Raw genomic sequence first — 16,302 nt, forward strand, 5'->3', positions numbered from 1 at the left:
GTGCATTGTTAAGCCGTACACACCCCCTTCCAGGCTCTCTAAACACAGGACGTGCACACACTTCACCCTTTGCGTTCAGACGAACAATGATTAATAGAGACAACCTTTAGCATAACTGCTGTCACCGGCATGTGCACAAATGGGAACTGTTCAAACACACACAAACACGTGCTCACAGGAGACTCTCTGCAACATGTAAACATGCACTGCACACACTCTACAGCTTCCCTGTTGACATGAACTGTACACACACACACACACACACACAGGTAGGGGCTCACACTGACCTGCACAGCACATGAGCGAGTACAGGTGAGCGTTGAGGTTACACTCATTCCTGTAGTCGGGCCACATGTTCTACTGTTTCACTCCTCCGCCTCTACTCAGACCTTGAATTGATGTCAGTGACGCATAATCCGAGACAGAAGTCAGATAATGATAGCAGTGAGACGTCTTTTTGGTAACAAGCTGTCCCCATGTATCCGAAACTGAAAGCCGTGGCTGACAGGAGCGCACCGGACGGTACCACCAGTTTCAGTCTCAGCGCCGCTCTCTCCCCCTCTCTATGGTTCACCCGTTCCCTCTTCCCTTGATCCCTGCCGTCGCTGCCATGTCTCCGGCCTACAGTCACTCTTTCCCAAGCGCAGTTGCTCTCACACACGTGTGTGTCAAAGTCAGCTGGCAGCTCCTCCCCTGAGTATGAAAAGGACAGCCTCCTTCACTCCCTAATCTCACTTCCTCACTAAGCTACGACTCTCTCTCTCTGTGTCACTTATTCTGTAGCTCACTCGCCCTCTGTTTGCAGGCCACAACAGACGGTGTGTTCTCCGACTGCAGCTGACGGTGGCTCTGCAGAGCTGCAGGGGTGCTGTCGTGTTCATCTCCTCTGTTTTCTCTCTTTTATTTCTGCCTTTCCTCTTCAATGCGTACGCAGGAACCTCTCAAGGAAAATCCTGGAGGGACAAATTGTGTTTCTCGTAAAGCTGACTCCTTTAAAGGAAATTTTTAGAAGGGAAGTATATGCACGTGTCCCACAGTGATGTCGTTTAATAAAAATGTCTTTTTTCGCTCCAGCCACGTCCATTTAGGATGATGTAATCCACTCCCTGAATGTTTCGAAAACAAAAGCACTCATACAATCAAGGCTTGTTCTGCCACGCTTTTCAAACACCCATGCATTCTTTTGCTTTCCAGCAGTGCCACCAGCTTACTGATATCACAGGTTTCCTTCCCCAAAGATGCACACACAAACTTCACAGCTGGCTTTTGTAAAAACAATCCTGCTAGCTAGAAGAAAACTGAGGAGAAGGCCAGGACTTGAGCTGAGGTGGACTTTAATTAAATACTGACAGGAAAACCAGCTTGAGTGGAATCAGTCATCTCATTAGTGCACGAGTCTGTTCATGTAACAGCCATGAGATGACGAGCCCAACTGAGCCAGGCCTGGATCACAGCTGAAGCTCAGATCCAGGTGAGTGCTTAATAAGAGCCCACTAGCTGCTCTTTAGCTCTCAACTGGCTGGTATTCGACATGTGACATAAGATTACACATCCCGGCAATAAAAAAACCAACAAATACAAAAAAATAAAAGAGTGTCCTGCTTGCGTCCTCACAGCTGACAGACTAAACGCACATTTTTATGAAGCCTCTTCGCTTGTTCTTTGCCGTCTCTTAAAATAGCTCAACTGTGCCAGACAGCGCCAACGCAGGTTTGAATAATCTCAGCTGTGTGGAAGCAATGAGTCTGCACCGCTCTGGCTAAAAGCTCTGAGTCAAACAATATCCACCGACAGGTCATGTGACCCGGACCCAGGCGGTGAGGAAGGGCGGACGTTAAAGCGAGCTCCTGATGCTTGCAGGATGTGTACTGTGGACAGTGTTGTACAGTACAGGTACACACACTTATCCAGGCGAGGCAGTGACTCACAAACATTCTTATAGTCACAACAAGCTCAGACAGAGCCACACAAGCTCCTCCCCTTTCCCCCCCTTTCCCTCCAACAGCAGCCTTATTCCTTCAGCTCCATCCCTCCTCATGTCGTGTCCTCTTCCTCTCTGGTATTCTTCTCCTCCTCAGTCTTCACAGTGGTTCTCTCTTTCTGTCACTAAGGGACCATCCACACTAAAAATACCAGACGGAGCTTACGCCTCTAATACCACGCAGCATGCTTATCCCTCGCTCCCTCCTTCTCTGCCGTTATCGCCACTAATCTCTAACACACTCTCTCTTCTGCCCGGTCTTCCGGTGGTCTGGCGTTCTCCTCCTCTGATTCAATTTAAATTAAATGTGGAAGTGAAGGATGCTTCCAAGTGTCCTGCTTTTCCTCTTCTAGCCTGCCTGGTTGTCTGTCACTTCTTTCACTTTCTCTTTCGTTTTCCATTTTTCTTGCAGCCGGCCTGTTTCCCAGGGCTCATTTAGCCCATTTCTGGTGACACTTGAAGCCTGGCACCACTCTGTCCCTTCTCTTTCATTTTATTCTTTCTTCTCTTCCGCTTCTCATCCCATTTCTGTCTCTTTCATTGGCAGCTACAAACACTGCATGTTAAATATTTGGCAGTTTGTCATTTTCTTCAATTTTCAAATCTAAACTTTCCCTGCTGGGTGGCTAAGATGTCCCAATTGCACACTAACAAGCTGTCCAGTTCGCCCCTTCAGCAGATTAAGATCACATTCAATTTGCCCTCCTGTGGCCACAGACGACAGACACCTGAGGGCTTAAATGCAGACTCCTGGACTCCTACTGTGCATTAAATACTACACAGATGCGTGTTAGATCAGCACCTTCAACGTTTCTACACGTGACTTTAATCAATTCAAATTAGTTTTACAAACTGTTTCTGCTCGGGTCAGAGTGATACAGTTTGTAAAACCCTGTTAGGAAGTGAAGCTGATTCAGGGTCACTGTGGCTTTGTTATCGACCCACATCTAAATAAAGACTTCATCATCCTGTTCAGTGGTCATGACATTAAAGCAGACATTGCTTTAACTTGTTTTCAATTTAGTACGTTTGCTTTTTACAGTGAGACGATTGAATTTTCATTTTTTCTGACAACTGGAAATCACTCCAGCAGGCTTCAGCATTTACAAGCAAAGCAGAGCTGATTCAGACCAGTTAGCTAACTATGAAGAACTACAGTCCAATATGGCTGCAGCCATGGGAGGTTTTAGATATTTAGTTATTTTTACGGTGACTTATGCACACATTTTCACTTTTATCTAGACACATTGTTTGTGTGCTTACAGAGCTTGTAGATTCAGATCTAACTGGTTAAAATTTGCCTCTGGTAGATGGTGACAGACAGATCGGTCATATAATTACAAGCCAAGCAGTTTAGTGAAAGTTCAAACTTTTTGGAAGATTTTCCACAAAAGACCTGACTCTTCATCTCACAGAAAATTCCCTCCAAATCATAAATGCGTTGAGTCCCTTTGTCATTTTGTCCTGAGAACAACAACAGTTTGCCCCATTCTCACAAAGAATCCTTCTAAAAGCTTCTAAATCCTGATATATTCAAAATAATTAAATTGAATATAAGTTAAGCTAAACTATTACTAGTAAAATACTACTACTAAACAACTTTGGTAACACTTTAATTCTTTTTCATTCAACCCAGAGTAATCCTAACAAACAGACAGATTATTAACTTCTCCTTGGTGCAGGTTTTTAAATCTACTGAAGCCTTATTTATTATTTACTGATGTTGCGCTGTTGGACAGGCTGTACGCGTAAACAACAAACCCTGTGCTCAATAAAAAGCGTAGTAATTTCAAAGAAAGCATAAACCACTGACATTTAAGTAGTATGTCAACTTTTACCACATCATGTACTTTCTATATAAAAACCCATGCATCCACACACCCTGGCATGCTTGGCCTATCACTGTGAAATGCTGAGTTTCCTGTCACAAGTCACACACACACACACACACACACACACACACACACACACACACACACACACACACACACACTGCAGCTGTGTTACACAGTAGCAGCTCCTCTATAAACTGGAAACAACAAGTAAATCAACATGAAAGTCAAATATGATGCTTCATAACGTCCAACCACACCCAACATCTCCAAATGACTAAAGTAGTTGCATTCCTACAAGTGCACAGTCATTGTGACACCCACATGTAACCGAATTACTGCACGCACCTAAACGCAGACAGCCAAGTGTTCACACTCCTTTTATGTATTATGAGACGTATTATCTGTTAGTGACACTTACACCTAATTCCGCTCACATCCATCTTTGAATGAGCTTCAAAAAGATCAAATCACGGTGAGAAAGTCACACTTTCACCGCCTTGCAGTGCACTCAAAGGAAATATTACATATGTGTAAGGAAACACATCTTGCATCTTGTTTATTTAGCAGCATTAATTATCTAACCACACCTCATATTTTTGTGTCTATCAATAACCATCCAGGGCTTTTTTTCAGTAAAAACTTTGCTTATTTCAGTAGGTAAATGCCAGACCACATATGCTAAGCCAGGGGTAGGCAACTCCAGGCCTGGAGTGCACACCTGAATCAAATGATTAGTTGATTTTGAGGCCTCTGGAGAACTTCAAGACATGTTGGGGAGGTAATTTAGCAATTTGAATCAACTGTGTTGGATCGAGACACATCTAAAATCTGCAGGACACCGGCACTCGAGGCCTGGAGTCACCGACCCCTGTGCTAAACCAAAGTGAAATCCTACATTAAGCAAATGAGTTCAACCATATTCTGGCCACCTTCCATCACTAATTATCTTCATAGCGGCCATGTTTCCCGCCGGCCTTTTCACTGCCCGCTTTTCTCTCTTACCACAACTCAATCGTGATCAGAGATGATCTGGCCTCACCCCCCCAGTACCGATCGACCTCATTGATTCACACTGTGACATCATGGCAGATACTGCTCTGCTTGTGAATCCCAGTCAGTCACCGCAGTCAGATAAAATTAGCCACAGTCCCAAAACCAAACATAGAAATTGGTTCAGTTTTTCCGCTCATGAGACACAAGCTTTGACAGAACAGCAGCTACTGAGCGTGAGTGTAAAGGTTACCATCAATATGTCAAAACGATGTAGTCATCCCAGACTTTAGACAGGTACAGTATTAATTATGCAACTCGAGCAGGCTTTAAAGGAGCGTTAGCACCAAGGCTACATTACAAAACACAAAAGGAATTTCCCTAATGCAAGACAAAGGTATGAATAATTGGACACATGACCAAACTTAGCAGCTTACTGGCAGCACAGCGTTTCATTGTTTACTGTAGAGTATGAAGATTTAAACAGAGCATAGCTCATGCAAGCAGCTGAAGATGCACATAAATGCGATGATATAACATCTTTTTCATGGATTCTCCTCCACTGACTCATGTAGATACAACAATAAAGTCCCTGCAGCACAAAAGCATGAAGTGTCTCAGTGTAACAGGAGATGAAACAGGAGGAACCTTCATGCTCTTACAGCACAAGCTGCTTTACATTCCAGTAAAGCTAAAATAGAAAAACTGCACGGTTAATACAAACACCCATTACAAGTCAAGAAAACACTAAAGGTACTAATATAAAGGGGGGAAAAAGACACTGACATGCTAACAAAGAAGCAGAAGAGGCGGAGCCTAAACAGGAAGCACATGGATCTTGACATATAAGTCAGAACTGAAGCAGTGAGGAGGAGGAAAACTGTAGTCGACAGTGACCATTTACCTGCGTCAGTGATGGGCATCTGACGGCGGCGGCGGCGGTAGTACCAAAACCCAGCTGCAGTCAGAAAGTGAAAAGCCACCACCAGGATTGGCGTTATGACATCAGGGTCTGACAGAAAATCCATCTTGTCGTACCGAGCGATGACAAAGTGCTCCTAGTCTGTCTGAACTTCCACAAAATACCACTTAAATAACAACCAAGTGAAGTTCCTGAAAGTCCAACAACTGAATCCCTCCAGGTTACGTCCCAACGCTAGCAGCATCCACGCAGATTCACACAAGCCTTCTAAGGTCCGCGCACAGAATCATGACGATCCTTGGCCTGCTTTCACTTCTTCCCTTCCTTCCTCCAGCAGCATCTCTCAACTTCCTACACAAACTCCTGCAGCTACAAACTTCTGAGTCCCTCTCTCCATTCAGATGCCCTCCCTCTCCCCCCTATGCCTCTCTCTCTCTCGCTGCGTTTTAACCTCACTCGCTCTCTGACACTCTAACAGTGAATTCCATTCCCCTGAAACAAGCGACCAGACTGTAGCCGTTGCTCAGTGCGCCGTTAGAAAAGCAGTAAATAAAAGAAATGGGACTAAAAGGACGGAAATGTGTGTATGCCACGTGTGTGTGTGTGGTTGCCTCACACTCAGAAGGAAACCACATGGGAGATACCATACCATCTTCCTGTGTGCATTCTCTGCATTACCATTTTAGCATGTTAAAATAGATTTTTGTATGTATATATATTAGTATGCACACATGCATATAACTTTCTAAGTGGGTGCACACGCTGGCAGAATTTGTTGATGATGATGATGATGTGAGTGTGTCTGTGAGTGCGAGTGTGCACCCCTGTTGAGAAGGTGAGTGTGTATGCGTGTTTACCTCTGTTGCCATGAGTGAGCAATGCATCCTGTCTGTGATATTTATTAACGGCTATCTTTGAGTGATGTCTGCTGACTGTGACGGTGCGTTCAAAAGCTTTGGACACAAGGGGAGAGCGTGTGTGTGTGTGTGTGTGTGTGTGTGTGTGTAAGAGACATTACAGAGTGATTCAGCATGATTCAGGCTGCACACTAAAAGGCAGGGGGTCCCACAGCTGCTCTCACCTCGCAGAGAATTGTGTGTCTGTGCCTGAGTGTCTGTGTGAGTGTCTGTGCGTCTGACTCTGTGGTCAAGTTATCATGTCACCTCTGAAAAAGCTGCTGAGGTTTTTGGTCCTAGCAACCTCGAGACAAAACAACACACAACCACAACAAATCTCATGCTCTATTTGTGGGGTGAAAAACTTCACTGCCTCAGACTGTTCTGACTGTCGTGTTGATTTGAGTTCATGTGATTTAACACACTGATTTAAAGACGAGGAGTGAGTCTTTCTTTGTTTGTCATTTCCTGAACATCACAATTACCAGATAACATGAGGTGATGGACGTGTGTTCAAGATCCCGACTAACTGTCCGGTACTTTCCACTGTAGTTTAGTTAGTGCTATGCACTGACTACATTACCCAGAGTCCTTTTTGTCCCAAGATTATGGCCTGCACTCAGATGAGAGTCAGACTGACAGTTTCAACACTGAACAAGAAAATTCACTGAAAATTTAAGGTTTGTACATTTTCCAAGTTAATTAAAGCTACTACACACGCACAGACATGGGAGTTGTGATGTTCTGTGCTACAAATTCAGCAAAAACATGCTAATATTGCCAAGAGTTTGACAAAGTGATTCAACAAACAATAATTATGAACAACTTTACATTTATCATCACGATGACTTGTCCACAGAACAACTTCACAAACTTTACAGACACTGATGAAATGCAAAATATGTTCCTTTACTTGAATTATCATCAAGATTTTCTGTGCAGTTATATAGTAGTTATATAATAACATGATTATATAAAAGCCAGGTTTTAATTTGTCAGTGCCGTGCTCTTTGAGATGTTGCTGATAGTTTCTGACAACGTTAAACACGAAACACCAAAGTACCACAAAAAGAAAGTAATGGACAGTTTAACACGATTAATTTCACAGGGAGGAAATTAAGTGACCTATTATTTCAAAGTATTGAGAGGATGAGCATATGTAAATGGGAACCTTAAAACTTGACAAAGCTGAGATAAAACCTGAAATAAAAGCCTGTTTGGGATTTCCAGCTTCCCACTTTAATGGGAATGGAGCACTTTAGTTTGCAGAAAAGCAGAAACTGGATGTTGCGTTTACTTATTTATAGTTTCTCACAGTTGCGAAAAGGAAATTACAATAATAGATTAACTAAAACAGAAAAAAAGTGAGAAAAGAAACTGTGTGAAGCAGACATGTCTTGTGTGGGAAAGTTTGTTGCTACCACTGTGGGGCAGAAGAGACCAACATGTGTGTGTTAGGCTAGATGACATAACACTCACACCACTGAGAACACACAAGTCGGGTGTTACACTCAGCAGCCTGAAACCAACCATCTCTGAAAGAATCTTTTTATGTTGTTGTTTACACACTTAAACCATCTTTAAGAATCCTTCACTGCTTAATATCAGGTCTTTAAGGAGGAAAATTACAGTTACATCTGCTTTTATATCGCCCCTCTGCACACAAAACGCCTCCTCTAAGCTAATTTTCACATCATCTTCACGCACACTTAATTCACACCTGCAAAAACATCAATAATTCACATGCATAAATGCACTTCAACAGTATAATACCACTTACACTCCCAGGACCTTCAATGAATTAAAGGCTGCTGTTTTTGCTTGTGTGTGCATGCTGTCAGGGTCAAGAGGTCAGGGATCTGCGTCATGCAAAAAGTTTTACAAATGGAAGATTTACAACAAAACCCGGGGATGATGTGAGACTACAGTATAAGCAGGAAACAGGAGAAGAAGAAAGATGGAGGGATAAAGATGGAAGAGTACAGGAAGCATTGAGAGGAGAGATGGAGGAAAGCTACAGTGTTATTACAAGGCTCTGTGCCGGAGAGTGAAAGACTCTTTTCTTTCTGATATCAGAGGGAGAAATCTCACAGTCACTGACACACACACACACACACACACACACACACACACACACAGAAAGCCTTTTGTGACCGTCAGCTTCACTGCTGACTATATTAGCATAATTAAATCCCTCCAGAAACTCAGAAAACCCTCAAATGACACAAACAATTAAATAATGTAAATATCTCCCTTTACGTGACAGGTCTATACGATGCTCGCAACAGCCTGTCACGTCTTCCCGTCTCTCCCTCCCCCAGTAAAACTCAATCCTTGCAGTCAGTACCAAGGTCACCCTGACACACAGAAGTACGCGGGCACACACGCTCCACATCTCCCAGAAATATGCCGTACCTTTGTGCGCACCTATTACTGCCTTGGGCCAGCACATGATAATACTCCACAAACAAATTTCTCTCCTCACTCCCACAAAGAGACAGACACACACACACACACACACACACACACACACACACACACACACACACACACACACAGAGGCCGAGCCATAAACTGCATCTGCATATGCAAATACCCTGCAGGCCGAGCACACCTAAGAGCATGTGCAATCGCAGGTGCATTGCTGCACAAGTGGCTGCAGTAAATGACCATAAGCCATAACCATAATTTGTTCCTGCGATATATTTCACCATCAAAGTGGATCTATTATGCACATTTATAGTTCAATATATTTTACTCTTAGACTCCATTAAAGCCTCTTTGCAATATAAGCCTTATTTATTTTGTGCAGGACCTCAGTGAAGTGAAACACACTCCCAGGCCTTAATCTAGTAATATTTCTAACGGCCAGCAGAGGGCGATTAAAAAAATCTACATATATCAAAGCCTATGGGAAGACTCCCTTGCACTGTAAACACTGTCCTGATGGATTTATGAGCTCAACTGCTGGTTTCAGGTCATAGTGAATAAACTACGAAGTTATTTTGTCATGTCATTGGCTAAATTTGTCTTTTGTAGTGTTTTATGCTCTGATTGGCTGCCCCTCACAAACAGAGGCTTGAACAGCAGAGCGTCTGTGTTAACAAACAGAGCCGAGTGCCTCAGCTGACCATATAAAGATATCTGCATGCCATGAGATCATACAGCGCCTAAAGTGGCAAAACATCTCAGAAACAGGGCATTGAGAGCAGTTTAAGCTGTTGCTTACACATATAGAGGTATACTTACACATATATTTAATAATAAACTTACCCTAAAAAAACAAAAGGACATTTCTATCACATATGGCCACCGTAAAAACCTTCATTTTATGATAGCTGGTTTATGGTAGCAATAGCAGGGATGAATTACTAAGATAGTGTTTTGGCAATATTTAACAACGAAGTGCAGCATCCCAGCTGTTTGAGAGCCAATGCCAACTGCAGGAGGAAACACAGAGGGCAGAGGGGAGGATGAGCAGCAGGGAGCAGGATGAGGAAAATGACGATCACATCACAGTGATGAATCCTCTAGCCTTGGACTTTCATGTCCAGATTTCATGGTGACAAAAACTTCCCATCTCCCCCTTCCTCCTCCTCCTCCTCCTCTCTGGCTCCTTTTAGTCCTTCTGAATCCAAATCCCATGTGCCAGAATGAACTCAATTACCTCTGCATCTAAACCAGCTTCTACTTGTGCAAGCATCCCCTATCAAACAGTGCTAAACCAAAATGTAATAGTTTTGTGTTGAGAATTAGCTATATAAAAGATGAAAAATGGAAACTGTCCTCCCTTATGAGCCCAATGCCTCTGTTATCTTTATAAAAAGATAACAGTGAAGAGAAACTGTTCTGAAAGAGCTGCTGTAAACTATTTCTTTTATATCTGAATAAAGCAGCTATTTTCAGAGTCCAGTCATTGCACAGCTGCATGTTGTGTGACCATGAAAACATCACAACTGACTGTCAGCCTCCCACACTGTTCCCCGGCAGCTGCGTGACCTCTGACATCTCTACTGGCAACATGCCGCAGAAACTCTTCCCGTCTGGAAACTGAGCCGGCAGCCACAGTCCCGACCTGCCAGTCTGAGGCTGACGATTCAGACAAAAATACCACGAGGATTCAGACTCAGGAGGTGGATACTGGCGAGAGGAAGAAAACACTTGTACATGTTTTGATGAAATATATTTCCACCAGCAGCGTGCTCTGCAGAGGCACCGGACTTTCTCGTGTCACTAAATCACACAGTAAAATTGTCCCTGTGATCCTGAAGAGTGATTAAGCTGTAATTCTGTTTGCACTGCAATGACAAACAGATGATGTATGGCCTGCAGGCAAAGTTGGAGCTATGTTGACATAGAGCCAAACTTCGAGATGACCTCAGAGGGACGCTGCTTCCCTCTGCAGCACTGAACCCTGCAGTTAGGGGGCAGACTGGGTCCAGTTACAGAGCAACACAGCTCCACTCGTTCCCAGTGTTTCAGCATTTATTCTCAAACATCTTATTCAGCTGAAAACAAAGTTTAGCCACATACGTAAAACAGTGAACTTCAGTTCTTCCTGAAGACTTAAACTTAGAGAAGTGAACATGAAGTTCACTAGAGTTGATTGAGACTTCATAGACAGACCAGTTATCTGATGCTCATGCTGTGACTCTTCAGTTCATTTGCTGTCTGAAATTAGCGGTTTTAACTCGTCTACCTTTAAGCCAGCTTTCTTCTGATTGGCTGCCCCTCACAGTCGGAGTGTTTAAACATCAGAGCCGTGTGCTGTCTGTGCTCACATCCAGGGCTGTATTCATGAGATTAATGATATCACCTCTCTATGAAATCATAAGAAGCAAAGAGTGTTCAGAGCCGTCTGAAATCTGAGCTTTTGACTGCTGGGAATTTACTGACCTAAATATTTGAAACTTTAACTGTGCTTAACAGGAGCATCACCCACTGTAACCGTACATTTATGACAGAAAATAAAGAAAACCTCAATAGGTCCCCTTTAACTACAGTACTATTTTCATCAGGTTAGAAACACTGGTAAGTTTCTTTGCGGTCCTCTTTATAAACTAGAGAACTTTGTTTCACTTCCACCTTCATCTCTGTGTAAAAAACAAAACAAAAAGCCTTTTTATTCAGGTATGCATTTCTATGTTGCACATACGTTGTTAGTGTTACGTCAAAGTAGGAGTGCCCTGGGTTCAAACCCATCTGAACCTTTTGTTCCGCACAAAAGCTTCAGAAGCATTAGTTTAGCATTAATGCTACATTACGGTTATTTAAAGAGGCATTAAAGAAAAATCATGTGCGACATTTACAGGAAGTACACGTTTCTTTGTTGGTATTCAACCTTGAGCTACTAAAGATTTTATCTAACATTATTCTTTCCAGGTTGGAAGAGTTACAGGAATCTTGACTGACTGTTTTATTTATTTACACATCAGACAACATGTAAAACTGCATTTTTAATTTGTTTTAGTTAGTTCATCTCACAATCTACAAATCACATACTGGTGAAGTAATATACTGGTATTTATTTCACAAGCATGGAGGTAATGCATTTTTAATGATTAGTAATTTACTCTTACATCCAGCTTGACAGGGAGCACTGTGTCTACTGTGCTGGCTATACAAGCGTCTCTTAGTGCGAGATGAACACATCAAACTCTCCCGGTGCTTGGAAAGTAAGTTTCGTTTTGACATGAGAACTAAGCGGATCGCTGCACCCATTCCAAAGATGACGGGAAGAGAGCCAGGAGTCATCAGACAGAGAGAGAGAGAGAGAGACGCAGACAGCGATACCTCGAGATGCCATTACGAGATTAAAGTACAGGGGAGAGGTAAAGGATAACACAGGAGGGGGGAGAGGACGAGGGTGGTTCCCCAGATGAACCAACAAGGATGGATTAACAGGAGGACGCACACAAAACACAGGGATGGAGGAGAAAAACGAGTGATGACAGACGGGAAGCTGACCCACCTGGAGACCAGCAAGAGGTGAAAAACTAAAGTTTCCCAGCTAAAAGCTTCAGCCGGTGGAATCACGCGGAAGCTCCCTTCCTCTGATAAAGGCTTTCATCTGTGTTGGTTAAACACAGGTTGTTATTAGAACATTTCCCAAAAAGCTTACTGTGTTTCAGGAAGTGACCTGGGGTTTTCTAAGATATGAGGCCATCTCATGATATGAGAAAAATGAGGAAAAACTCTTCAGGCGACTGTGCTTAAACACTAAAGGAGTCAAACTGGGTCATTAGCCCTGCAGCCTTGCTGCTGAGTCTGAATAAATGTCAGGAGAGCATACAACTCTTTTTCTGGAATTCCTGCATAGCAAAATTTAATTATATGGCTGAGAAAACAGGAAACGTTTCTGGGCCTGCACACGCAGAAATACAGACACATACACACGTGTGAAAGTTTTTGTTTTCAGCAAACAAAGCCCAATTACCCCTGTCCTCTCTTTCACCCTGCATATAAAAGAACAAGGATGTGAACATTAACATCTCTGCTCTACTCCCTTTGGGCCACGCCGACACACACAGCAGATCTTTTTTAGCATATAACTAATATCAATAGGATGCAAAGCTTATAACAAGAAGCTACATCAACACAACATACAGATGCAACTACTAACAAGCAGTTAGCTGAGCTATGAGTGGCACAAAGAGCGAGACAACATCAACATGAACTGAGTTTTCCTGCCAGTAAGAAATTCACTGAGCCTGATGAAAGCACCTCCGGCTGTCAGAAGCACATCCAGGTTTAAATATGAAATCTAAAGGTCCTCGGGCCACAGTGATAACTAGTACTGATGAATATGACGTTCCCCTTCCTGCTGTCACAAAGGCTAACCTATGCATCTACAGTAGCTTTAGGCAACATGAAGCACATGTGAGAGGAAAAGGAAAACATGCTAATCTCCTTTCTTGGTAGTAGCAGGTGATACAATCAACACTGCTCTTATATGAAAAAGGAAGCTTCAGCCAGGAAACTGCTGGCTCAGTTTAACATAAAAATCATGTTGTCAGAGTCTAAAATAAACTTCAATATGTCTACTTGCTATTTTAAAAGCATTTACACAGACATTTAAAACCCAGATCTTTGACTTGTAACTGTGTTGCTTCATAGACACGACTTCATTTCATTTACCTACATTCAACAACGGGAAAAACCGACCTCTTTTAAAGGAGATCTCCTATTCTATTGTATCTATCATGGTAAAAATAAAAATCAGAATTGAAATCAGACAAAATTATTTTTTAAACACTGGTATCAATCCAAGATTAGCAGTTAGTCCCACACTGCCACACACACTTTACAAATCAGACCTTTGGCACAGAAAGGCGTCCACTGATGTATGTATGAATGTAGCTACAGTAACTACTAACCATCTCCAAAAAACTGATTCTGTTCATCTGGACGTAGCATTTTCAGAGCATGCTGTTCATGTTATCTTCACTTTGGCAAAATCAAACTATGCAAAGTGACTTGTAGTAGGTTGAGCCTCTCAGAATAGAATACACATGTTCAGCAATACACATTGCAATTTGTTACATGATCGATGGATTGCAATGAAGCTTGACTGAGCCCGGGTGGAAGCAGGAAGCCTGCGTGACCTACGTGACCCGACTCTGACGCCGCCTCATTCTCACCCTTCAGGCTCAGGAGGTCCATGAAAACAGTGATGTTGACCTCTGGATCATTAAATGCTGGGTCAAAGCCCTCCTCAGATTATAGGCCAGGGATCATGGGGTGTGCATGTGCTGACATGAGTGCAAGCAAATCACCCAGCTAATCTTATCACACAGTTTGTAGGTAAACATTTCAAACCATCGCTCTGACATGGCTGCTTAAATATGGTTCTTCACAGCTACAGCAGAGAAACAGAGCTGTCAGCCCTGCATGGATAGATGGTGGGAAAGGAGGGAGGGGGGCATATAGAGCAGTAGATTTATGACCTTGTAAGAAAAGAGAAGCTTCATTTATCATTTGGTTTTAGGGTCTTGGTTAATCACAGGTTAATGAGCAGGAGAGGGAAGGGCAGAAGAAAACAGAGAAACACAAAGAATAAGAGTTGAACGAGGAAGAGGAATAAAAACTATTTAAATGGAGACAGATGGAGTAAGCAGCGTTCACTAAAGGAATAGGGTGGGAAGATTATGCAGAAGAGCATGGGATGACGAGGACAAGATAAGGAAAGATAAAAGATCAAAGTCCAGGAGGAACAAACATGAGATAAATGGGAAAGTGAAGACAGGTGAAAGTGAAATAAAAGGGGGGAAAAAAACAGCAACAACAGCAGATGACTCAAAGCGGAATCATTTCCAGAAGCTGAAACATGTTTCCTTACTGTTATGTTATTAGGTTTTAATTTGTAACTGGACATAAAAGAATATAGTGTGTTAGCAGCCCAGTGAGGCACTATTAATGCTAAAGAGCTTTAAGCCAAACGCACATAACATTAAAGCTATTGATTTTTATCATGTACTCTGTTTATCATTTACTGTGCTGTGGAGCTGAGGCTGATGGGAAAGTCAATGTCAAGCTGTCCACGTACTCACATCCACATCACTCACCTTTCACTATGCAGTCAGTTTTTCCATTTTGCACTGCTGCACGACGAAAAAGTGCAAAAACTTTAATAGAACTACTTTGTACCAGTAATCTATTAATTAAAAAAGCTTGGTATGAAACGCAGTTATTATTAAATGCATGTTCAGAAAATCAGGAACAGTACAAGGAAACAGACCTGTGTCTGAAAACTGTCTAAATAGGGACTGAAAAGATGACCTGATGGCGCTACGTGAAAAGTTTGGTGATCACCAAAGTCCTTGGAGCCATGGACGCCTAATACCCCTTTCATACTAGGACAATACCCGTGCACAATCAATAATTTCTGATCCATGGAGACCGACTTTCATGGCTATGGGAGGGGCTAAGCAATATTTGGGATCCCACAGGATCCGTCTGCCCCAGTTTTCTTCCCACGGACGTTACCTCAACTTCTCATAACAGCATTATGTAATAATTGGTTCTGAAACATGAAAAATATGTGGGCTGTTTCTCCAAAGGCACTGGCATATAACTGGTTCTGTACCAGTACCAGCATTGCTTTGGTCTAATGAAAACATTTTGGGTCAAGTGGACCGAGTGACAAAGCCACAGACTGCTAACAACAGTTAGCAACAAGCACCAGACCGGTGCAACGTTGGCTCCTCCTTTCTCCAAACAGGTTCAGAGCCGAGAAACAACGAGAGACTAAAGCAGGAGCAAGGGCAGGTGTGTTTGCGAGAGCCGAGAGGAAAGAGTGAGACATCTATGAAGGAACCGTGAGAGAGATGAAGCTGAAGAAGAAAAACACTTTGATGATGAGGTCAGCTGATGGGAAAAGACGGGGCACAGCGAGAAAGACAAAAGGTGAGGCGATGACAGGGCCAGGGGCAAAGAATGTGAAGAGTGTACACAAATACAGGGGACCCTACCACATAACCACGGTAACCGGGCCTTTAACCCCAGCTGTTCCCGTCGCCATGGACACCTCTCAATTAGGACCCTTCCTCCACCCTATCCCATCCTCTGGCCTTTCATTCAGGCACTTGACCTGACCTCCTGAAATAGCTGTAATTATCAGACTGTCAAAGGCATCTGCGGCGTCCACGCCACCAGGACGTCAACGTTTACGCCCAGTCA

The 16,302-nt window shown here is 43.0% G+C and overlaps 1 protein-coding gene across 12 annotated transcripts in view; it reads right to left on the minus strand.

The window, feature by feature from the left end:
* macf1a (microtubule actin crosslinking factor 1a) overlaps positions 1-16,302 on the minus strand; it is a 237,642-nt gene that overhangs the window by 142,327 nt on the left and 79,013 nt on the right. The window contains exon 1 of one of the 12 annotated variants that reach the window (XM_076879031.1): positions 5,711-5,892. The exons of 10 other annotated variants lie outside the window; for them this stretch is intronic. In XM_076879031.1, coding sequence (XP_076735146.1) covers positions 5,711-5,834 — 124 coding nt within the window. In that variant the 5' untranslated portion in view covers positions 5,835-5,892. Of the gene's footprint in view, positions 1-287; positions 1,874-5,710; positions 5,893-16,302 lie in introns of those variants that run through there. One more of the 12 variants, XM_076879034.1, reaches the window with a different exon arrangement.

Source organism: Maylandia zebra, linkage group LG22 (assembly GCF_041146795.1).
Source record: "Maylandia zebra isolate NMK-2024a linkage group LG22, Mzebra_GT3a, whole genome shotgun sequence".
In the NCBI taxonomy this organism is placed as follows: domain Eukaryota; kingdom Metazoa; phylum Chordata; class Actinopteri; order Cichliformes; family Cichlidae; genus Maylandia; species Maylandia zebra.